At 42.4% G+C, this 22,109-nt stretch overlaps 1 protein-coding gene across 1 annotated transcript; it reads right to left on the bottom strand.

Annotated features, from left to right (window-relative positions):
* Positions 1–7,849: 7,849 nt before the first annotated feature.
* On the bottom strand, positions 7,850–11,825 carry LOC135236333 (serine-rich and transmembrane domain-containing protein 1-like). The gene is made up of 2 exons (XM_064302634.1): positions 11,582–11,825; positions 7,850–8,499 (listed from the first exon to the last, which is right to left on the bottom strand). Exon 2 carries the CDS (start codon positions 8,469–8,471, stop codon positions 8,043–8,045), a length of 429 nt encoding a protein of 142 aa, XP_064158704.1. The 5' UTR covers positions 8,472–8,499; positions 11,582–11,825; the 3' UTR covers positions 7,850–8,042.
* Between the last annotated feature and the right edge of the window lie 10,284 nt (positions 11,826–22,109).

The following is a 22,109-nucleotide window of genomic DNA, read 5'->3' as shown; positions in this document are numbered from 1 at the left end:
GTCTCCTGCAAACCCGGCCCGCGCAGGTGTATTTCTGCACCTGGAACACGCGCTGGATGTTCCACGGCTTCGGAACATTAAACGCTACGGTCAAGCTGAAGTCCTAAGTTGAATGAAATGAGCCGTTTCTGACTCACGGAGGGGAAAAAACTCCACGCGGTTTTTTTCATAGTGCGGAACACTCCGGACCTGGAGAATGAATTTATGACGTCATGCTGTGAGCGCTGAGCTGTGGCTGCGGTGATCTGCGAGATTACAGGGTACCGGGAGAGAATCCGCGTAAGCATGCTTACGGTTTTAGCCACAGACGTGTCCCCTCCCGACTAAAGAGGTGCTTGGATTTGCTCCTGATGTGTAACTTAAAAAAAAAAAAAGAAATCCACTAGGTGGCAGTGTGTTATTTAAGTGGTTCTATTAAAAGTCTTTTTTGTGTGTGTGTTTTTAGCAGTGGAAAACTTTCTTTCCTACAAGAGAGCCATGGAGAACTTGATGGGGCTCCGAAAAAAAGAAATAATGTACACACAAACTACTACAGTCTTATTTAGCCACTACTCAAATAGAATATTATATGCCTGATTTATTTTAGTTCAATAATATAGCTTCATAATGACTGTTCAAAAGAAACTTGAGATGCAGTCAGTGCTGGAAATCATTTGGTCTTCCAGTGTTTGGTCCAGTGCGTGCGTAAACTGGTTCCATTCTCTTTTTTTACCAGAGAATTTATTTTAGGCACTAAATCAAGACATTTTCAGGGAGGCATTACAGGGAAGAGAACCTTCTGAAAGCCTGTCAAAGGTCTTATTTTTTAAGATAAAAAAGACCTCATGATGTGGACATTGTGTAATGGAGCTATTGAGTGTTTTGGACTGATGCCCCTCATGTCTGTGATTGAGAAAACAAGCCTTGTTGTGGGAGAAATGACCTACGGCAGACATGGTCACACATACACACAAACACACATAGAGACCCTGTCTACGAAAAAGATAAACCGGCCAATTTCACATCATAAAAAAAAAACTAATCAGTGGAAAGGTGACAATGATTAAAAACTGTAAATCAGACCATTTCACGTAAGAGAGAACTAATAAAGCTAACATGAAGATGATTGTGAACTGCAAATAAAGTGATTTATCAAATAAATAGCTCTTCATCTCTGGGCAGCTCTCTGAACAACAATGTGCTGTCCTGCAGGGCCGTCACCTCTAGAGGGCGCTGACACGGTCGGCACCGGCACACCACTGAAATTGCACCATAAACCACACCCGTAAGCTCATATTTTCTCCCAGTAAAACATAAAGTGTGTCTGTACCAGTTGTGGCTGACCGTTAATCGTTAGCATTGGGTTTATCTCAGCCGGGCAGCGAGCGCACGAGTGGCAGTGTGTCTCCTCCGTAGTTTCCCCTCTGGGCCCTGATTTGTGTGTCCGTGGGCTTGGGCGGTGGTTTACCGTCTCTTCTGGTGCAGCAGACAAACCGGCTTGTGGATTTCATCGGAGAGGCGGAGGATCGGAAAAAGCCTCAGACACACACTGACAGGTGCTGGGGTACTCAAGCTTTACTTTGCAAACCCGTTGATTTCTTTCATTGTGTCCAGGGGAGCTGTAGTTAGGATGATTGCAAGGGCCCTGACTGACAGGGACCCTCAAAAAATATAAGAACGTAGCATTTTCTGGGGTTGTGGGGCATTTTCTGGTGCCAGGTCTGATTGTACCTGCTGCAGTATAGAATACGGGATTTTCAATATCAGAAAATGGAGAGAGAATGACAAAATTTTATTTTGTGTTGCTGTAAGCGCATGGACCCAGAAAGCTTTGAAGCCCTGAAAAAAGCACTTTGCAGAGGCCAGTCGCTGTCATGCAGACAGGACAAGCTGGTTAGTGTGCTCCAACTCGGTCCAAAAAGCCTTTCCTAATGAAACCCTACAGTTTCAGGTGAAATTCCAGGGCCCTCCCAGCTGGAGGGAAAATGTTGCTCTGCCTGTTTGGGAAGAGTTCAGGTGGCTGGCTGCACGTGGGGGCTTTGCCAGGGAAGCAACATGTGGCCTATAGATTAAGCCAGTAATAATGCGAGCTGCTAGTTGTTTGCAGCTTCCACTGAATGGTTCACAGCGGGAACAAAATTGGAAATACATTACAACTAAGTACCCCATGGCAACACAGTCAGCATGAATCCTTAACCCTGTACTGCCCATCGCTGTGGGTTAAAAGTGTGACCTGGTTGCTAAGGGGATTCACCACTAGTGCAGAATAGATAGTAGCTTCTGCACAGTTGGATGTAAAGGTTTTTTTTTGTATGCACAAGAACTGTTCTGCTTTGGTGTGTGGCCAAAATGTGTGGCTGGACGCTCAATGTTTTGCATTCAGAAATGCTATCTCGGGGCATATTCACAGGAGCGCTTTACACCGAAAGAAGTACAGACCTTCTCTGGACAGCTCACCGGCTCCCTGTGTGGAGACGGGGACGGAGTGTAGCACAGTGGGTAAGGAACTGGGCTTGTAAACCGAAAGGTCGCAGGTTCGATTCCCGGGTAAGGACACCGCCGTTGTACCCTTGAGCAAGGTACTTAACCGAAATTGCTTCAGTATATATCCAGCTGTATAAATGGATACAATGTAAAAATGGTATGTAAAAGTTGTGTAAGTCCCTTTGGATAAGAGCGTCTGCTAAATGCCTGTAATGTAATGTAATGTAATGTAATGAGATGGAGGATTTGATGGCCTGGTCAGTTCCACTGACCGCGCCAACGCTGGTGGACCCGCAAATGACCGCACCGAGTCTCACCTACTGCTGGAGTGCCGACTTCTCAGCGACTTCGTTATCCAGAAGATCGTCTGTGTGGTTTATTTGAAATTAGAGAGAGCTTCCGGCATAATGCTGGTGTTGCGCGTCTTGCTCTTGCTGAATGGCGCGAGCACAGATTCCGGCAGAATAAATGCTGGTGTGTGCTGCGTCTGCTGCACGGTGTTGCCTGTGCGTCGAAGCGACAGATCCGTTTTGGCGCGTGGCTACGAATGGAGGCTGCTGTTGATTGACAATGCCTGTGTGAGAGTCTCAGATACAGAACAGGAGGGAAGGCATTCGTTTTTGTTGCCTGGGTTATCAAAATACATCACCGGACCAGATTAATGTAGTGGCATGCACTAAACTGAGCCAATCCACCTCAGGATGAACTCATCTGTGGTACTCCCTCTTACAGTAACTTATTCCCACTTGGCTTGCCTGGGTCCTGGCCCATCTATTGCAGTGCATGAGCCAGGCAGGCTTACTGTGAGTCTCAGTCAGCTGGCTGTGGGGAGGCCTCCATCCTGACACAAGTGTAGCTCATTTTCTAGGGGAGTCAGTGGGAATGCAGGATGACTGAATCTTATCATCAGTGTAGTCAAAACCATTATCTAAAATATGTACCAATGTAGATTGGAGAAAGATCCATTCCTAAAGGATTGTTTGGACATTTTTGTTGAACAAAAAAAGTATTTAAATTGTTTCTTTTTTCTTTCCTTCATTCCTTCCGTCCTTGCTTCCCTCCTCCAGGATTTTACAAACGTAACATTAGCCGTTGTAAGTTGACACAATACAATACATAAAGGATACTGCTTTAATGCTCTTTGTGGTAAGGGAACAGGCAAGCAAGGCGAGCTGATCCTACAAATTCTGTCAGTTAGCTTAATGGGGTGAGACGTAAATTTATGTGCTTGCGTGCGTGTGTGTGCCTGTGTGTGTGTGTGTGCATGTGCACGCCTGTCTCTCCGTATTCGTGGAATGATTTAGTTTCTCTGTCCTATTACTCGTCCACATTCTGTACTGTGGGAACACGGCATAGGAACCTGCTGTCTGCGGAGGTAGAGGAGCTGCCTGGCTGTGATGGATGTAGCGAGCTGCGGTCTGTTCCTTCCATGCTAGCAGGCGCTACGCTACCCGCTGTGATACAGAGCTGAATCGTGGAAATATCTGGATAGCACCATCTAAGTATAAATTGGCTTTTTTCTTTCTTTCTTTCTTTTAATCAGAACTGGGGAGTGTGGTTTAAATAAATGCCCAGTGTCACTGGTTATGCAAAATTTACCAATTGTTTATTATTTTTTTCTTCACTTTTTAACCCACAACCCCTTCTCCCCATTTATCTGCTAAAGTATCGTCTTTAGCATGTGTCCCTAAATCTAATTGATTCCTTCATGCTGTGATGTAGCCAGTTACATTGTGGAAGTAACAAAGGCATCTTCCTCTCAGTGTTCACCCCCCAGGGCTCTCCTCCAATATCCCACAATCCTCAGACACAAGGCCACTCTGGTATGTTATATGAGAGTTGCCGTGGCTGGGTATATTCAAGTAAACCAAAGAAAACAAAATGGAGATTTTTGTAAATATCATCAGGTAATTTGTTCCGCACACTTCAGAAAGACAACTCTTTTATCTCTCTTGATGTCTGGAAAAGTATGAAGGTGCTGTTTGCTCTTTGAAATTGCTTCAACAAGAAAGTTTTTTTTTTTTTTTGTGGAGCCCTGCTGAATTACAGATCCAGTTTTTTGGCAGATGCAGCCATCCGAGTCTGACGCTATCCCAAGATCTCCATCCAATTATATCTGAATGACAGCTACGTGGAATAATCTGTCTGCCAATCAAGAAATCTAATAGCCAAACAGAACAGAGGAGAAAGTGCGGGAAACGGTTTAATTAAGTGAAATCCCCAGACCACACTTCCGACTTTCTGCATCAGCCGTTGTGCAGAGAGGAGAAAATGAAAGCAGGTTTTTCGGAGTAGGGGTGTCCCGTAATTATGAATTTTCCCCCCGTTGTTAAGCATCCCCCCCCCCCACAGCATTTCTTGTCCACCAGTTCCCCAGCAGGTGATTTTGGGTAAATGCATGCATTGTGTCATTTTCCATCCCAAACCAGCGTGGTTCTTTCACGTGTTGGCGATCACGCTTATTAACACACGCAAGAATTCATCATGGCTCGGCGTGGCGGGGGGAAATATACCGTCTTCCGCCTTCCTGCTCGGCCGCTGACCTGTTTTGACGGCCGGTTCATTTTCGCGGCGGCGTCGTGGATCTGACAGGAAGACAGTGTCGGAGTTAATAACGATCACTTCCTCTACACGACGATAGGATGCGGCGCAGTGTTAGGGCGATGCTCCCCTCGACAGCCTAGGTAAGAACATCGTATCTGGTGAACGCGGAGACAAGGACTTTGTTTCCTTTTTAACGTTGAATATTTAGCATTGAACTAGAGGAAGCCAATCATTTTTTCAATGGCAGAAAAGTACTACTTACTACTGCTAAATAGATCATCATGCCCATTGATATATTGTATAGGGGGAAAAAGTTTTCCTAACATATTACTCCGGTGTGGTGATTAGAGGTCTGGGCTTGATTAAATTTAACAGCGCGCGCCTCTGACAATGTCAGGGGAAGACCAAGAACAGAAGGCTTTCTGAGGCAAGATTATACCGATGAGATAAGTGATTTTTTTGAGGTTTGCCTCATCCTGGCAGTATTGATTGTTTTGTCAACCTGTCGGAGGCGAGAGTCTAGCTGAGTGAGACAGATGAAAACTGCTGGGAGGGATTCGGTCACAACGGGGGAGGGGGGGGGGTGGGGGTCACAGACCCACTTTCCCATCTTTTGACACCCCCTCATAAAACTGAAGTAACTGATGTCTCTGGAAGCCTACGCAATTGGCTGATCCCAGGTCACCCGTGAACCGAAGACGGACGTTTGTAAAAAAAAAAAAAAGTCTTGGAGCTGAAGCCTGTTCTGAGCACAGAGACATGCCTTCATTTTTAATCTGAGTAATTTCACAGCCCCACAGAAGCTGTTTTTTTTTTCTTAAAAATTTAATCTACTTTCACTTGGGTGAACAACAGGCAGTTTATTTTTTTTATGGGATGCAAGTGGATTTTTCACTCTTTAGTTCCTCCAGTGTGAAAATTCAACATTAGCTGTCAGTTGGCAGTCAGTCAAACCAGCACGAGACAGAACGGTTTCTTATCTTCAATTGTAATAATATATTTCTGTAAAAGTGTAGCATGTGTGTTATTTCAAATTATTGCTTTATAGCCCACAAAGAGCTATCCCCTCTAGGGCTGTATTTATATCACGGTTTGCAGTTTCATTATTTTTAATGTGACTCTTTAAATAACAGTGTATTAACTCCATTAATGACCAAAGAAGGTTTGGGAGCAGTCTGACCCACATTTGTGAGATTTAAGTAAGATTTGGTGTAAAGTCATTTTGTCTGAATATCCCTCCATAAGTCATTTCAAATTTATATATTCAACATGAAGGCAAATGAGATGAAAATCTCTTACAAAATGGAAAATGGGCTCTGTTTAAGTATTCATGCCTCTGATATCAACTAAAGCTTTTTTTCCTCTGAAGTGTACCCTTTATGAAATATGAATGTGCATGTTTATTAAATCAATTAAGGCTTCCGGTCCTTAAAAATAATTTTAGCACCGCCAGCCACGATACGCGGAGCTCAGCCATATTTTCATTAGGGTTCAGACCATTTATCCATTTTATTCTATAAAAAGACAAAGTACTGTGTTCCTGTTTGTCAAATGAAGGAAAATATAATTAAATCATTCCAAACAGTTCCTTTAGAACATTTCATCTGGCACATATTGGTTGTCTTTCTGAGTGGTTCCTGGCTTTTAACGGTTTTAACGATTATAAGAGTAGCTAACTGACTGTTCGACCATTAATAGCTTCCCTACTGCAAAAAAAATGTTTGCCTAATGCAGTGCATGAAGCATGTTAACAGCATTTGGCTGCTCGGTCTTTAGTGACATTTACATGCATACAGGTATATGCATATACAGTGCAAACAGCTTTGGGCTGGAATACATTGTTGTATTATTCATGATGTGCTACTCAAAATCAGATTGCTGGAGATGTGCATGGGATAGCTGTCTGTCTGTGATAAAATTATTGACAGTAAGCGTATTGCTGTCTGTGATGAATTATTGATAGTAAGCGTATTGCTGTCTGTGATAAAATTATTGACAGTGAGCTGATTGCTGCCTGTGATGAAATTACTGACAGTAAGCTGAAGTTTTTGAACTTCCTTGTTTTTTTTCAAGCTCCTTGGCACATTGTTATTAGCACTGGTGTGTTTATCGCAGCCCTGACGGTTTGATGGTGGCTGTCTGCGCTCGTAGTTATTAATACCTTGGGATTTGACCTTTTCCTTGACCTCAATAATCTTCACGCCGGACTCAGGTGCTTCCTTAGACCGGTACTAAGAAACTTTAAACCCCCGAAGCGATGACTGGTGTCAGTTTCGCCTGAGGTGACAGACGGAAAACTGTAACCTTTGGCTGGGCCATCGATAACACAGACATTCATTGACCATCGCAACTGAGTTATGAGCCGTGAGCACCTCTCAGGTTGGTGTTATTTTGACTTTTGCTCTCTTTCAAAGTCCTTCCAACTCGCCCAGGTGTTTTTTTTTTCCTGCTCCTAAGAACTGATGTTTCACTGCTATTTATTTTTCTTCCATGTTTTGGTATGCCAATAATATTCTGTAGGTTTTTGTATGTCCTTGTTTTGCATTGTTTTACATTGTGAAACTGTGCTTTTGGGGAAAAGATAAAACAGAAATCTTGCAATTCAGTATGATTTTATAATACTTAGAATTCCACTTTTCTCCATCTCCAACACCAGTGTGTTGCCTACAACATTTCAGTGACATATATCAGAACTTGCAACACATCAAAGACCGTCCTTCTTTGAAAAGAATAAAACCATGAATCAGTGTACAGTTAAAATGTTAAGAAGCTGGTATAACCTGTGTTTAGAGAAATATGGAAATGCAGGAGTGACCTAGTGCCCAGCATCCAAACAGAGAAATCTCTTAACAAAGGTTTATTAGGTATATTACATATCACCAAGTAGCTGTCTCTGTGACAGTATGATAATTTGTTAATACTGTTAGCCGTTGAGGTCGCACTTGCTAATGTACTTTACTTTCCCTGTGCTGTGTCTATGTGTGCGTGTGTGCCAGAATGAAGGATTTGCATGCTTATTTTGAGTAGTTGTAGCCTCAGCACGATAAGGAAGACACCGTGGACCTTTGAGAAGACAGGCTGCAAATCTCAATGTTGGTGAAAGAGTTCCCTCCGTTGCTGGTGCATTCTGGGTAAGAGGAGCTGGAGGAGATGATGTTCTTGAGTCTGTGGAGGGCAATGACCAGCAACAGGAGGAGAAAGACGAGGAGGCTGAGGAAGATGGAGACGTAGACGTAGACGTTCTCCAGGCGATCCGAGGCGGAGGAGGAGGAGGAGGAGGAGGAGGAGGAGTCCACGGCGGTGGAAATGGAGGTGGGGACGGGCTTCAGTAACGTCACGTTCCCCAGGCGGGAGCTGTTTAAACCCACCGCTGGTAACTCCATGCCTGACATCACGAGCGCTTCATTCACTCCATGGAAGCAGTCGGAGAGACCGAAGACTGTGACTCCATGCAGCGTAGGCATGCAGCAGGTTCCTATTATTCTAATCTACCTGTGAAATAAAGTCCATAGTATCGAGTTAATAAGATATTTAAAAGGATTACGCAGACACACACGCACACACAGACACACACACACACACACGCACACACTCACACAAAGACACATACGCACGCACTCAGTTGTCCCAGAAATCCAGACACACAGTTGCTGTGCTATCTCCGCAGAGGGCAGTGGGATGTTCTGTGTGTTTGCGACAGGGATTGTCAAAAAGACCCGAGTGTTGGCAATTATTCACATGGCCTTCAGCTGGCAGTGGGCTGAATCAATAGGCAGTGAGCACATCAAAGGCAGAGTGGTTTCACCATGCTGGGGGAGGGCTGCCCCCTCTTCCCTCTTCATTGGTCACACAGTGTGAGATGTGAAATTATCTAGCGCTTTCCAGCATTCTGTGCGACTGCATGCAATTCTCCCCCACACATCCCCGTGAATCCCAGCATGCCCCAGCCTAAGACAATACGCCCTATCCTGCGTCTGTGTCTCTGTCTGAGGTGCTCGGAACTGCAAGAATCGCTCTGTCGAAGAGTCATTTCTGCGCTTTCGCGAGATGGAGGGCGTGACTGCTGGCGGCCCAAATGTGTTCCCCTCTCTCTGAAGAGACTCTCTGCCATGCTGGAGCCCGTTAGCCTCCCTGGGCAGGCCTGGACAGGTCCCTTTCTCTGAACCGGTCTCAGTGTGGCGCACAGACAGGCGGCCCGCGGGGCTAAGGGCTGCCTCCACAGAGGCTGTGCGAACAGCGGATAATCCTCTGTGACTGAACGTCTTTCAAGTGCTCACAGTGTACATGTCGTGTGGCCACAGGCTAGGGCGAGATTTTGCAGATTTCTTTATGCTGAGCGCACTGCCGGTTTCTGAGGCGCTGTATATGTTTAAGCGCGGTACCAGGGAGAAAAGCTGTCAGCCTCCATGTGGGTAGCGCTGCGGAGTGAGTTTCAGAGAAATTGGCAGAAGGATGCTGATGAGAAAATGGATAGCAAGCTTAATATAAACATCAATAATTGTGGGGTGCACATACTATGGAGACATAAAGCCTTTTGTATAATCATATCTTCACTAATCTGTATTTTCAAATTTTTTTAATTTGGACAATTATTGCATTACTTGCTGAAAAACAGAGACTGCGGATTAGAAATGATGAGAAGACAGGCTAACATTGTTAATGGTGTCAACTGTCTTATTGTCAACTGACCATCCTGGTGAAATAAAAAATGGTCTAAAAATGGTGAGCAGAGACTGACATTGTTAATGGTGAGCAGAGAGACTGACATTGTTAATGGGGAGCAGAGAGACTGACATTGTTAATGTTGAGCAGAGAGACTGACATTGTTAATGGTGAGCAGAGAGACTGACATTGTTAATGGTGATCAGACAGATTGAAATTGTTCGTGGTGATCAGACAGAGTGAAATTGTTCATGGTAAGCAGAGAGAATAACATTGTTAATGGGGAGCAGAGAGACTAAACATTGTTTAGTGAAGGTCACACTCGTAGGTGTTTTATTTTAGTCACGAAAGGCTAAATGCCCACAGCAAAATGTCTTGACATTCTGGTCTCATTCTTGAAAAACAGTCTCAGCAGCATGTGGTAGTATGGACGCACACCCTGTGCTTTCAGAGCTAGCAGGGAGATAACCGTTCTCCTGAATCTGAACAGAAAATTTCTGTATTAAAAAAAAAAACAGTCATATTTCTCAGTTACACCTGATGAGATGGATTAAGTGTCTTGTAACCCAAAATGACATGATCCATTAGCACTCTTTAAAAAGGGGTTGTCTGGGGCAGCATAAGAAGGTGGTAAGTGGGAAAAATGGTACGTAAGAAAATGAATTTTTTCATGAGATGTCAAGATGAAAAATGACTTTTCTCATTTCTGGGACAGTTGCAGAATCATCTTAGAAGAGATTCTAGCTGAAAACTTGGCCTTCTAGTATTCCATCTGTTGCAAGAAAAATTGGAAATTAATGCCTCTTTTCTTCACAAGTGGATGGAACAGAAATAGCAATTAGAAGGCTTTCACTGCAGCTCACCAAAGCTCACTAAACTACCAGACAAGATAACTTTCTTCTTTGTGTGTGTGTGTGTGTGCGCATTTATGGCACATTTCAGTCATGTCTGGTCATGATGGATAAGTTTTAGTGCTCATTTAGAGCTATTCATTAGATGGAACTTGTTGTACTCATTAAATGTTCACCAGCTGCTCCAGATGTCAAGCAGTTGGTTGGTTAAACAAATTAATGCAAAAAACTTCAGGAATTTTGGATCCGCATATTCATGAGCGATGTTGGTAAGTTATTGAATGCTCTCTTTTGTATTAAAAGAGTTGGGGTCAGCTTTAACACTACTTAAGCGTTAATGCCAAAATATCTTTATTAATGTCACTGATGGTGTATGTGTTTGATCTGCGTAGAATCGTCTGACTTGACTGTAGTCTAAAAACCGTCTTGTGCAGTTAACAGCCCCGTGTCTTTATCGAAATCTCGATTGGAATCGGTTTCCTTTCGTTTTCACCAGCAGTCCTCATTTCTGTGGCACTCCGATTCACAGAAACGCACACCTGCTCCACGGCGTTCGAAGGTGAGTTTTTGATTGCCGCATCAGCCAGCTATTGGTACGTCGTGCAGTTTGCTCCATATCACCCCTGCAGAAGATGAATGGAGCTAAATGATGCGGCTGTGCACGGGCGGATAAGCTGAAAGCCCAATGATTCTCTTTCGCTGCTCCCGGTTGCCAGGTTTACGGTGTTCATACATGCACATGCGTGTTAGTGAAATGTCCTGCACTGTGCGAAAGTCATTTGCCGTGTCTGTTAAACTTTGCAAATTTTTTTTTTGTCACTCTTCCCGCTAAATTAGCCCTAATGGGGCAGTTATAATCCCAGCTTCATGTATGTCCTCGTATATTTGGATAGAAGGTTCACCAATATAGAGATTTGTTATTTGGCTTCCTTACAAAAAAAAAAAAACTTAAACGTACAGACATCATAGCAACAGTTCCAACTGATGAGCAGAATTTGTTTGCATCCTGCTGTTAACCGAAACGAAAATGAATAAGACTAAGAAATAAAAGAAACACTTACCTTTAAGGAGCGTACGGGACAATCCTTCCTCTTCATGTTCTGAAATCTCTCATTTGAAGCTCAGTTACAAGCTCGTATTAGGAGGGCTCTGACTGACTCGGCAGTGCTCAGCCTGCACAATGATAACACAGAAAAAGGAACCAGGCTCAGCGGTAATTGTAGTCATGTGTGGACTGTCATCTGAGTTATGAGTATTGACCAGCCAGACTGCCTCGTCCTGCTGCATCTCTCTGTCTCTGTCTGCCTCTCCCCCACTCCCTCTCTTCTCCCCCCCCTCTCTCTCTCTCTCTCTCTCTCTCTCTCTCGCAGTAGACTGCAGTTCATCCATATGACAATGCTGCGAGCCTGCTGTCTCTGACCACTGAACGTATAAAAACCTATGAATAAATGTATGGCAATATGGTGCTGCTTTCCTGAATTAACGATGCGTGCTGAATATCTTTTAGAAACTTAAGGTTTAACTGCGTTCCTTTAATACGTGCTATGTTCACAGTTAAACTGCTCAGAATTGAAATGTTTTTTGTCACATGACATCACTTATCAGACCGGTGAAAGGAGGGCTGCATCAAGTAGCCTGTTCAACGTTCTTTCATTCACCTCGTTCTTTTGTGTGCCAGCCATCGTGGAACAACAAGTTGGCGTATTATCCGGGAAGTGTGCGTGCGTCAGCGCTGGTGCTTATCTTCTGAGACATGTCAGTTGGTAATAGATGACAAAGGGCAGATAGCAGTGGTGTCAGAGAAACAGGTGCCCTTGACCAAAAAAAGCAAAGGGATAAGACTGGGATATATGTGGGTAAAGGTGCACATGGAATAAATCAGAAGGTTTTTTTTTCAGCTGTAAAATATTGTATTCAAAGATGATTTTACCTCCACAGTGACAAAATAGTTGCTGTTGCATGATTGATGAAACCATAGATAGATAGATAGATAGATAGATGGATATTTTGCAGGAAATTGCATCTGGCTGACTCACTATTAAAAAAAGAAAATGATTGATTTACACTGCTTTGATCAATTTCGACCTTTAGATTTTTGGTCATTTTCTTCTGAAAATATTGCCTTTGCTGGATTTTGATTGAATAAGAGTGATTTACTTCCAAACGTGGAATGGCAGGCATATGATCACGATCATATGGTCAGTGAATGCAGAGTTCTTGCCCATCTGTTTTTATTTTATTTTATTTAACCTTTATTTAACCAGGTTAGTCTCATTGAGATTAGAAATCTCTTTTTCAAGAGAGACCTGGCCAAGAAAGCAGCAGTCGATTACAGACACAACAAAATTTCAACATTTAACACACTATAAAAGCAGACAAACAGCAATGTTCAAAGTTTCACTGTATAACTGAAGGTGTGGTAAGTGCGTTGCGAACCCATCCTTCTGGTGTGTGTCAAATGTTGGTTGTGAACATGGTCCATGATGTGCAACACCCACTCAATGGTGTGTCGCCACCCTCCCCCTCTGTTTCATCTTAGTTTCTACTCTCACATGGTTAAGCAAGTTCTGTATTTATCTCAATTCTCAAACACCTCTAGAATGATCTTATTGTTTGACATCTAGTGTTTACAGTGACTTATCGTGCCACGTTACTAAGTTACCAAAATGATGTAGCCATTCAAAGCAACACTTAAACATAACTAGTGTAATAGACTGTAATCATTAATCATTACCGTCTGTTGCTGACAAGACCTTGTGAGTGGATATATATATATATATATATATTTTTTTTTTTTTTTTTTTTTTTGTTTACTGTTAGGCCCTGCTGAACTGTCAGGGGTGGGAGAAGACTGGATCCCCAGGTGCGGATGCATTTGCCTGCTCTGTCATCAGCTCTGAGCTTCACGCACCCTGGAATTGAGTGTGGGAAGGGGATGTGTAGCTCGTCACGTGTCGCTTGGTATTTGGGAAAGGAACAGAACGAGTGTCCCTGCATCCAGAACAAGGCGAGTCGCTGTCCCGTGTAGGGGTTTGTACTGGAGCCATGCACAGCTCCGTGTGGTCCCTCTCCATTTGAAGCTCCTGTTCGGACACGAGAAAGAGGAACGGGAGGACAGGCTGAGAGACAGGCCCCCTTTAAGCCAGTACCCCCCCCCCCCGCGCGCGCCCCGCTGCAGAGGACTTGGTGAGATGTCTTTGGGGGCTTCTGTTTAATTCCCATAATTCTTGCGAGGCGCGCGCGGGTCCTGTGGGCTGTCTGATCATGCCCGCCCCGCGGAGTGGCGACAGTGCGCCTGTTCTGCGGTGCTTTGATAAGAGCGGGAACGCCGGCACCCCCTTTGTTCCTAATCCCAGATGGCGCAAAAAACGGCAGAAGATCCCCCCCCCCCGCCCCCGCCCCTGCCCCTCCGATTAAGGCAGTGTTAATTCCCGTGTGAGAGCTTCCACGCCTTTGACATGGAAATGCCACGTGTTCCACGGCGGATCGGCATCGCGGGGTCTTTGGGTCTCATTAAGGACCCAGTGTGCTTTGAGGTTGAGAAGCCGATCGTGAATATTCCTCTGGCCTCGGTCACTGATTCCGTGTTGGGGTTCGCCGTCGAGAAAAAAAAGGGGGGACAGTCACGTATCCGTCAGTCACGGGGGCTTTCCCTTGCGGACGCTGCGACGTGTCAATCAAGATAATCCTCCAGAAGGAGAAGCTGGGTCCTAGATTAACACTCTGAAGCGTGTCCCTCCTGCACCCTTCGCCCTCCCTCACACTCTCTTGCTCTCCGTGGGGAGACAGCATCACAAATAGGAGCTGGCAATGTTCAGTGATTGGCTCTGACCTTCACTGAAGGGGCATAGTCACATGACCTTTCATTTCTACCAGAAAGAACAGTAATCAGTCCAGGTTCTGGAGCAGTGCTTCCCAGCCCTGTAGCTGGAGATCTGCCTTCCTGTAGGATTTCACTCCAGTCCTGTCGAAGCACACCTCACTCAACAGCTAGAGATCTCATTGAGCTGCTTACTAGCAGAATCAGGTGTGTGAAATTAGGTTTGAAATGAAAACTTACTGGATAGTAGATCTCCAGGAACAGGGTTGAGAAGGGCTTCAGATAGTTTACAGGTAATGCCACAGTACTGCACACACATTTCTAGCACATCACACTCAACGTGGGTTTCCCAAAATTCTCATTTGTGGGTTTTCACAGGCTTAGTAATTTCATGTACCCGACAAGCACAGCTTGCCGAGAGCTGCAGCACTTGCCATGGTCTGGACTGACTGCAGATGTACTGCTGAGAACCATTCTTATTTAAATAGAATGTAACTGAGATCGTTCTGTAAATGGGAACACTCTGTGCTGCTAAAAATGCTTTGAGAGACAAGCTGCCTTGCATTCACTTTCATTATGACTAATATTAATCCCAAACACTGTTGCCCACCTTTAAGATGTCATATAAAGACAAAATAATTGCTTCAAGTTTTAAATGCTTGACACTAATGAAGCTTTGTTTTTTAAGACCAGACAAAAGATGAAAGTAAAACTAAGTGCCTAAAAAACCATGTAGCATATCAATTTAAAAGTATGGAGAAGAAAAAACAAATTGCTTCGTGAATGGCAATTTCAAAGCCTAAAAAAAAAAAAATTAATCCAGGAACAGGAACGTTCACTGTTTAAGAGGTACTTTTTTCTTCTACTGAAATATTTTTTATTCTCCCTAAGTCAGGGTCACCAACTTCGGGCAACTGGCTGGAGTGCGTTTGTGGACTAGGCGGGTGGGGGTGCAGGTTACGATCGTGGATGACAGTGGGTCGGGACGTTTTGTCAAAGATAGGTCGGTAATCAACAGTCTCTGTAGTGTTTATAAACCAATCGTTGTTCGCCGTGCTGACATAAAATTGGCTTTGTCCTGTGAGTGGCTAGATAGTTTGTTTAATCAGGGAGCTGCAGTGTTTTTAGTTGCACTCCTTTTATCTGGTGTGAGGTGTGTTTAGGTAGCGTGTGAGTGTGAGTCAGAGACTGAAAGTGTGTGTCTCATGCCCAAATCGTGAGAGTTGGTAACCCTGACATAAATGGTACTGCAGTGCATTTCCAAGGGTGACACTCCAAAGGTGTCCTGAATATTTAATGGATATTTTATGGATGAAAAACTCCACCTCATTAAAGTTTCAACTTTTTTTTTTTTGCTGCCAATCGCTGTGAAATAATTTCTCCAGGCATTGCTTTTGCATGGATTTACCCTCTTCTGGCCATTAGTAATAGTACCTCAATCTTTCTCAATAAAAGACTGACGAAAAATTTAGGAATCATTTCATAAGAATGTGCATAATATGCCTCCATTAGTATGAACATATTGCATATATAGAGTTGCGTTGTGATTTTGTAGAAATGTGATTGCTATAAAATGGTATCAACATCAATATATGCATGCACAAAGGTAAGAGGGGTCAACATACAGTATTGAATTGGTATAGATGATCTCATTTCAAAAGCTTAATAAATTCATATTGTGTTCCGATGTTATGTCACTCTTTCATATCCCATTGAATCATATGTTAATTATAGCGTAGAAGGATCATGAATAAAAAAATGTCATTTTCCAGTGGTCGGACTCCGAGGTGATTAAGTGGAGATGAACTTTATGCCCTGCAGTCATTGTAGATGCAAGGTAACTCACTGTGATTGAATTCCATTCCTTTTGATGGAACTGATGTCTTTTTGTTTCAGGTATGTGATTTAAATCATGTTTAAAATAATCAACTGTTTAATTTGCTTACAGAACCCATTCAAGCGCTGTCTCCCTGCATCACATTCTCTGCAAGACGTTCTGCTTTTGTAGCCTTCATAAATATAGCAAAATAAATAGTCTAAGTAATTCAAACAGGGTGGCTCTCATATATGAGAAATACCTTCTTGAATTGAGTAATCAATCAATCAGTCAATCTTGTTCACACTAGCTTGGGAAAACCTGTGTCCACAGGTTAAAAAAATATGTTCACAAGCATCTAAAATGGCAGATGTCTGTGCCAAAGATAAGAGAATGTAGAATGTTTTTGTTGAGTGTTTAGTGGAAACAAACCAATCTCACAAACTGAAACTTCCCTTTTAGGGCACTCCACTGATAGAGCTGAGACTTTGTGGGTTGGGACTAGGTTTTTTATGAAATGGGGACTTACGAGTGCCAACTCATGATCCCATCTGGGTGACCTTGAACCAGACCATTGATAGAAAGTCCCTGAAAATGCCTTTCATCACCAAAACAATTGTTCCTCCAGTAAAATTATCATAATCATAAAGTAAAAAAAGCACTTCAATGTTCAGAAAAAAAGGAATACCAGTTCTGTCTTTAACCACATCAAAGTCCCAAATGAGTTTTAAGAAGTCCTTTGTGTTTTGAGCAACTCATTTGAATAATGATCAAGACTTTATATTTTGAGATAAAGGCACTATGATAATTTCATAAGAGCTGATTGCTCCCTGACTTTAACTTCATAATGAAGAGGACTAATTGTCAGTCTTGAAAGGAAATAAAAGCTTTTATGCAGTGATGTAATTCGTATGGTTCAATGAAATAGTGGGTCACAAGTCATACCCGTGTCAGGCAGGCTTTCCCAAGCACTGAGATTAAGCGAATAGAATTTGTCTCGGATCACAGTCCCTTATTCTGCAGACACATAGTTATGAGCAGAGGCGTTCTTTATTGGTCAGAGGCTGACAGATTTATTCCAGAATATATGTGTTGTAGAGGAGTCAGCTCGTCTGTACTCTTTGCCTGCAACAATTGCCTGCCTCTCATCTTCATGTTCTGATGACATGAGTCATCAATAATTTTAGCAAGGTAGAGCCGTGACAAAAAGCACCTACGTTTAATTTGTTTTGCGCTTGTCTACCGTCATACAGCATGTGTGCTTGGTGGTACTGTAGAATTTGTTCCTATAGTCAAGAGGACTTTACAACTGCATCTGTTTATCTGCTCCCTTCTTTTTATTAATGAGGAATGTGACAAATTAAAATTACCAGGCTGTTGTAAGAATGCAGTCAGATGGCAGTGTTACAGTATGATGTGGGCTCTATGGCAAGATGGGTAGATTTTAAGATTGTATGTAACAGGAAGTTAATATAACAGGAGGTTTCTGCTTTACTTTTTTTTTCTTAAACCAACGAGGAATGTGTTATTCTTTTTGTAAAAAACAGGAATCTAAGAGCTATCATCATTCATTACACTGGACAAACCAAATAGCCAGTTTACTCCATAACACGTGTCTTCTCAATACTTCTCACATGCCAGCTTGAAACATTCTGTTATTGTAAACGTTAAGCGTGTGTGTGGGCCACCTGTTAAGAGTGACCTTCATATCCTGATTGAAAGCATGCCAGATGATAACGTATGTATATTCTCGTAACAAGCAATTACGGCATTAAGCAACCGGTTACTTACGAAATTGAAGTTTAATTGAAAGGAGGCCGGCGCTCGGAAAGGCCCACATGTTCTCATTTTTCCGCTGCTGACGGAGAGCGTGAGCGGGCCACAGTGTGAAATTAATTAGCAGGTGTGGAAGCCCCATCTATTTCTGTTTATTTACTGCAGAGTTCTGATAAATGACATCGACCGTCGCAAGGGTGTACCTCTCAGAGGAAGGACACAGAATGACAAATCTATGCCAGTGACTGACACATACTGTATACAGATATTTCTGTATGCTGTGCGTATGTGCTGTACTGTACAGGTGAGCAGGGGTACAACTGTATGTTTTATTATACACGATACATTCATGTAACTCATGTTTGATTTTTAAAAATATATCTTAAATGTAGATCAAGTTAATGTAGGACACATGTTTATAATGGGGCTTTTGTCTTTAGTAAAAAAAAAACTGTATGTTTTTGTTCTTACTGACTGCAGTGAGTATATGCATTTTGTCACATAAGAAAAAAGACCTTTGTTTTTCTTTTTTCCTCAAGCCACAGTTGAGTTTATTTTAATTCACAAGTGCATTCCTTTTTCAGGAAAAGTACAACACAGCTGTGAGCCGTGAATGGATTAAAGGTTTAGACCGGACTTTGCTGACTTTGCTACTGGTACTGTTATAAGGGGTTTTGTATTATTATTCTTTTATGACAGGAACAGCATTTGTACCTGCAGGGCTCTTTCCCTTTCTACACTCTGAGAAGTTACTAACTGTTCAGGCTGTCTCACTTGCTAATAGAAAATTCCACCCCTTGTAAGCCCAGTATCTTTCTCATATGAGTATGTGCTGTAGTGAACTACACATGTGTGTGTTTGTGGTATGTACCAAAAAATGCTAGGAGGCAGTATATTATAATGGATTAGGAACTGGGCTTGTAATTGAAAGGTTGCAGGTTTGATTCCCGGTTAAGACATTACTATTATTCCCTTGAGTGTGGTACCTAACCTGAATTGCCTTATTACATGTCCATCTGTTTAAATTGATTTTTTTTTTTTTAATGTTGAAAAAAGTAATGGTAGTCATATGTAGAATACTTTGTGAGTTGCTGTGACTTGGTGTTTTATTGTTTGGTAAGAGTGTATCTTTGGGAACTTTCTTCAGAAAGTACACGTAGATACCGCACAATTTTTCCAGCTCCATTTGAATTTGAATCCAAATTTCATTAGATTCCCAAAATGCAGTCACTCCCACTGGCACCTCTATGGACTGGAATGTGCTCTCCTGAAGTGCTGATGAAGCTTCCTTGGGTCAGACGTAATCTTGGAGGTGAGGTTGTTATAACCCCAGGGCTCCGGCTCCTTTGTCTTCACACCCCTCTCTGTCCTCTGTGGTGCAGACACTCTTTCACTCTGTTGTCTGTTTATTTTGGAGATTAGACCTAAGCCTAATGAAATTGGTCAAGCGTGGTGATCACACTGAGCTATCGGAGCAATGCCAGTTTTTTACCCTCACCTCTGCTGATAGGGGTCGAAACCAAGAGAACTACAGGCCATAGACTTCCCCCTTAAGATCTCTGTCAATATATTGTGTAACAGCATGAATTTTTTGTGTGGAAAATGTGAGTTCTCTGGACATTCGCATTGCTGTTTTGATGAATCCGATGATCCTGGAATGTTTTTTTCAGTAAAAGACACTCACTCAAGAACATTAGTACAAACTAGAAAAAAAAGCATGATGCTTGTCTCAGCAGCTTTCATCGAAGAAATACAAAAATAGGAACACCATAATTAAAACAACTGTGTCTCAAAAGAGCATCACAAGTATTGCTGAAGTAAAACAATTAACAATGAAAACTTGATTGGGAGAGAGGGGGACAACAAGGACTGTTGTCTCATCAAGAAATACCTGCACAAAGTCAGCAAATGGCACATCTGTGAGATGTTTCCCATTTCTATGTTTTCTCTTTCTTTTATTCTTTTCTTCCTTATGTTTTGGGTTTTTGGCAGGAATAAAACTAATTTTTGAGGCCTGAAGTAAAAACAAAGATGTGATTATGTACTATACTTTGGTTTCTAAATGTTACAGTAAGAAATATCTCATTTGCACAATAAAAATATTAATGGAAATATACGGAATTTCTAGCAAATATTTAGTTTAGAATTTTGTATTCATATTTAATAAACATTAAAGCCCTCCCAGAACTGCAGCATGGCAACAAAAAATAGTTAATGAGTCCTTGGAGAGACATGCAGAAAGGCATTCTGGGTAATTATCCTGTTGACAAGGGACAACAGTGGCTTCACAGGAAGGCAGTTCAGAGCTGACAGGAAGCTCAAAGGCAAAATAACACATCAGGCGAACGACTTTGCAGTTACCAGATGCCACTCAGACACAAAAGCTTAGCTGATTCTCTAAAGACAATCCCTCATTATTCTTATAATTCCCTTCATAAGATAAATGATAAAAGTCCAGTTTTTTATTTGATTTTCTGATCTATTAGCATATGAGTGTCACAGTGAGGATAATATCATCCTTTTAAAGATTTTTACACTAACGTTTAAAGCTGCATTAGCTTCAACTCAAATAAAATTATAACTATTAGACATGTCAGTTGTCGTACGCTGTGTCACTTTTTCTTCAAGAAAAAGGCGACATCATTCATTATGGCAATTTAAAAAATGCAACTTTTGTGCAGTTTCAAAAATGGTGTCACTTTTATGTGCTATCAGTGAATTTCTGCAAATTTAAACAGTTCCAAGTTGAGTGTGACTAGGTTCCTGCATGTGTTCATGGTGTAAACACCTCACAGCTAGACCAATGGGGGTTTGTAGCTGGAGGGGAAGGCACAGCGTGTTTACCCTTGGCTGGTGTGAGTCGAAACCAGAGATGCTATTTATTTTTCCTCTGTTCGTAAGAACAGGGCACAATTATACTTAGGAATGCACTGGATCCGTCGCACTGGATGCACTGGATCCGTCGCTGCTCCACATCCCGCTTAAGACTAGCCTGAAACGGACCAGTAACATTATTGTTACTCTCCGTTCACACACGGGGCTATGTTGTCATCAGAGATATATCTGATCTGTCAATATTCCAATAGGAGCATCAGAATACTCACAAATGAGCGGAACAACACATCAAATATATCCATGACCACAGCAAGTAAGTGTAACAGTTATTATGGTTTACTCTCATAATTATCTGACTCCAAATGAAATTAGAATTTAAAATTTGGTTTTAACCATACGACAAGATTGTCTCCCTTCCTTTTAAGCCAAATCACGTGTTTGATCCAGGCGGTATTGCCATAAATTAATCTGGACGAATGGTAAAATCTGGAATTTAGGCCCCCACCGTTTGGAGGCTGTTGTAAAAACAATTAGTGGGGGGATGGGAAAAGGAGATGATTACCTGAGAGGACATTCCATTGTGATATTTTTTCCCTGAGTTTCTGAAACTATGTTTTATTAAATGTTATTTGGTATGAAACATATTCAATTCAATTTCTTGAATTTCCCTGAATATGCCCATCCCAAACATGTCCAGGGGATGTAATATTATGGTGCAGTTGTCATGAAAATACCCTTTTGTTAAACCATTTTACATGCATAAGGCTACATAAGGCATAAGGCATAATACAGTAATATTACTACATAAGGCATAATACAGTAATATAATGAAAACATGTGCATGGTTTGTAAGGTTTTACAGGGTTTTTGAATATGATAAACAGATGGTTTAGAGTCCAGATCCAGAAAAGAAATAAAAAGTGTAATGGCAGAGGGGCCCACATAAGGGCACTGTGGTACTGTCAAGAGTAGTTGCCACACCACTTTGCCAGAGACCTCTTGATCTTTTCACCCTTAATGGCCCCAAACACACACACTCACAACCACAGGCAAAGAAACTAGTTCCCCTTATCTCAGTCTTGTTCAGATGGCAACATTCCAGAGAGCCAACGGCCTGCTCACACAACCATAGACAATAGTCCAGTTCCCCTTAACTCAGTCTTGTCCAGATGGTAACATTCCAGAGAGCCTGCTCATCCAGAGGGAGTCCGAGTAACCTATTGTTTTATCACAAGGCTCTCGGGTCCTTTGAAGTATAGAATGAGTCCCAGCCCCCAGGCTCGTTCAAATATCAGCCTTTTCTGGGTCCCAGTTTGACTCCTCTCTACAATGGTAAATATAA

This window comes from Anguilla rostrata, chromosome 12, assembly GCF_018555375.3.
Source record: "Anguilla rostrata isolate EN2019 chromosome 12, ASM1855537v3, whole genome shotgun sequence".
NCBI classification, from domain to species: Eukaryota; Metazoa; Chordata; class Actinopteri; order Anguilliformes; family Anguillidae; genus Anguilla; species Anguilla rostrata.
This window is presented reverse-complemented; position numbering and strand designations above follow the sequence as displayed.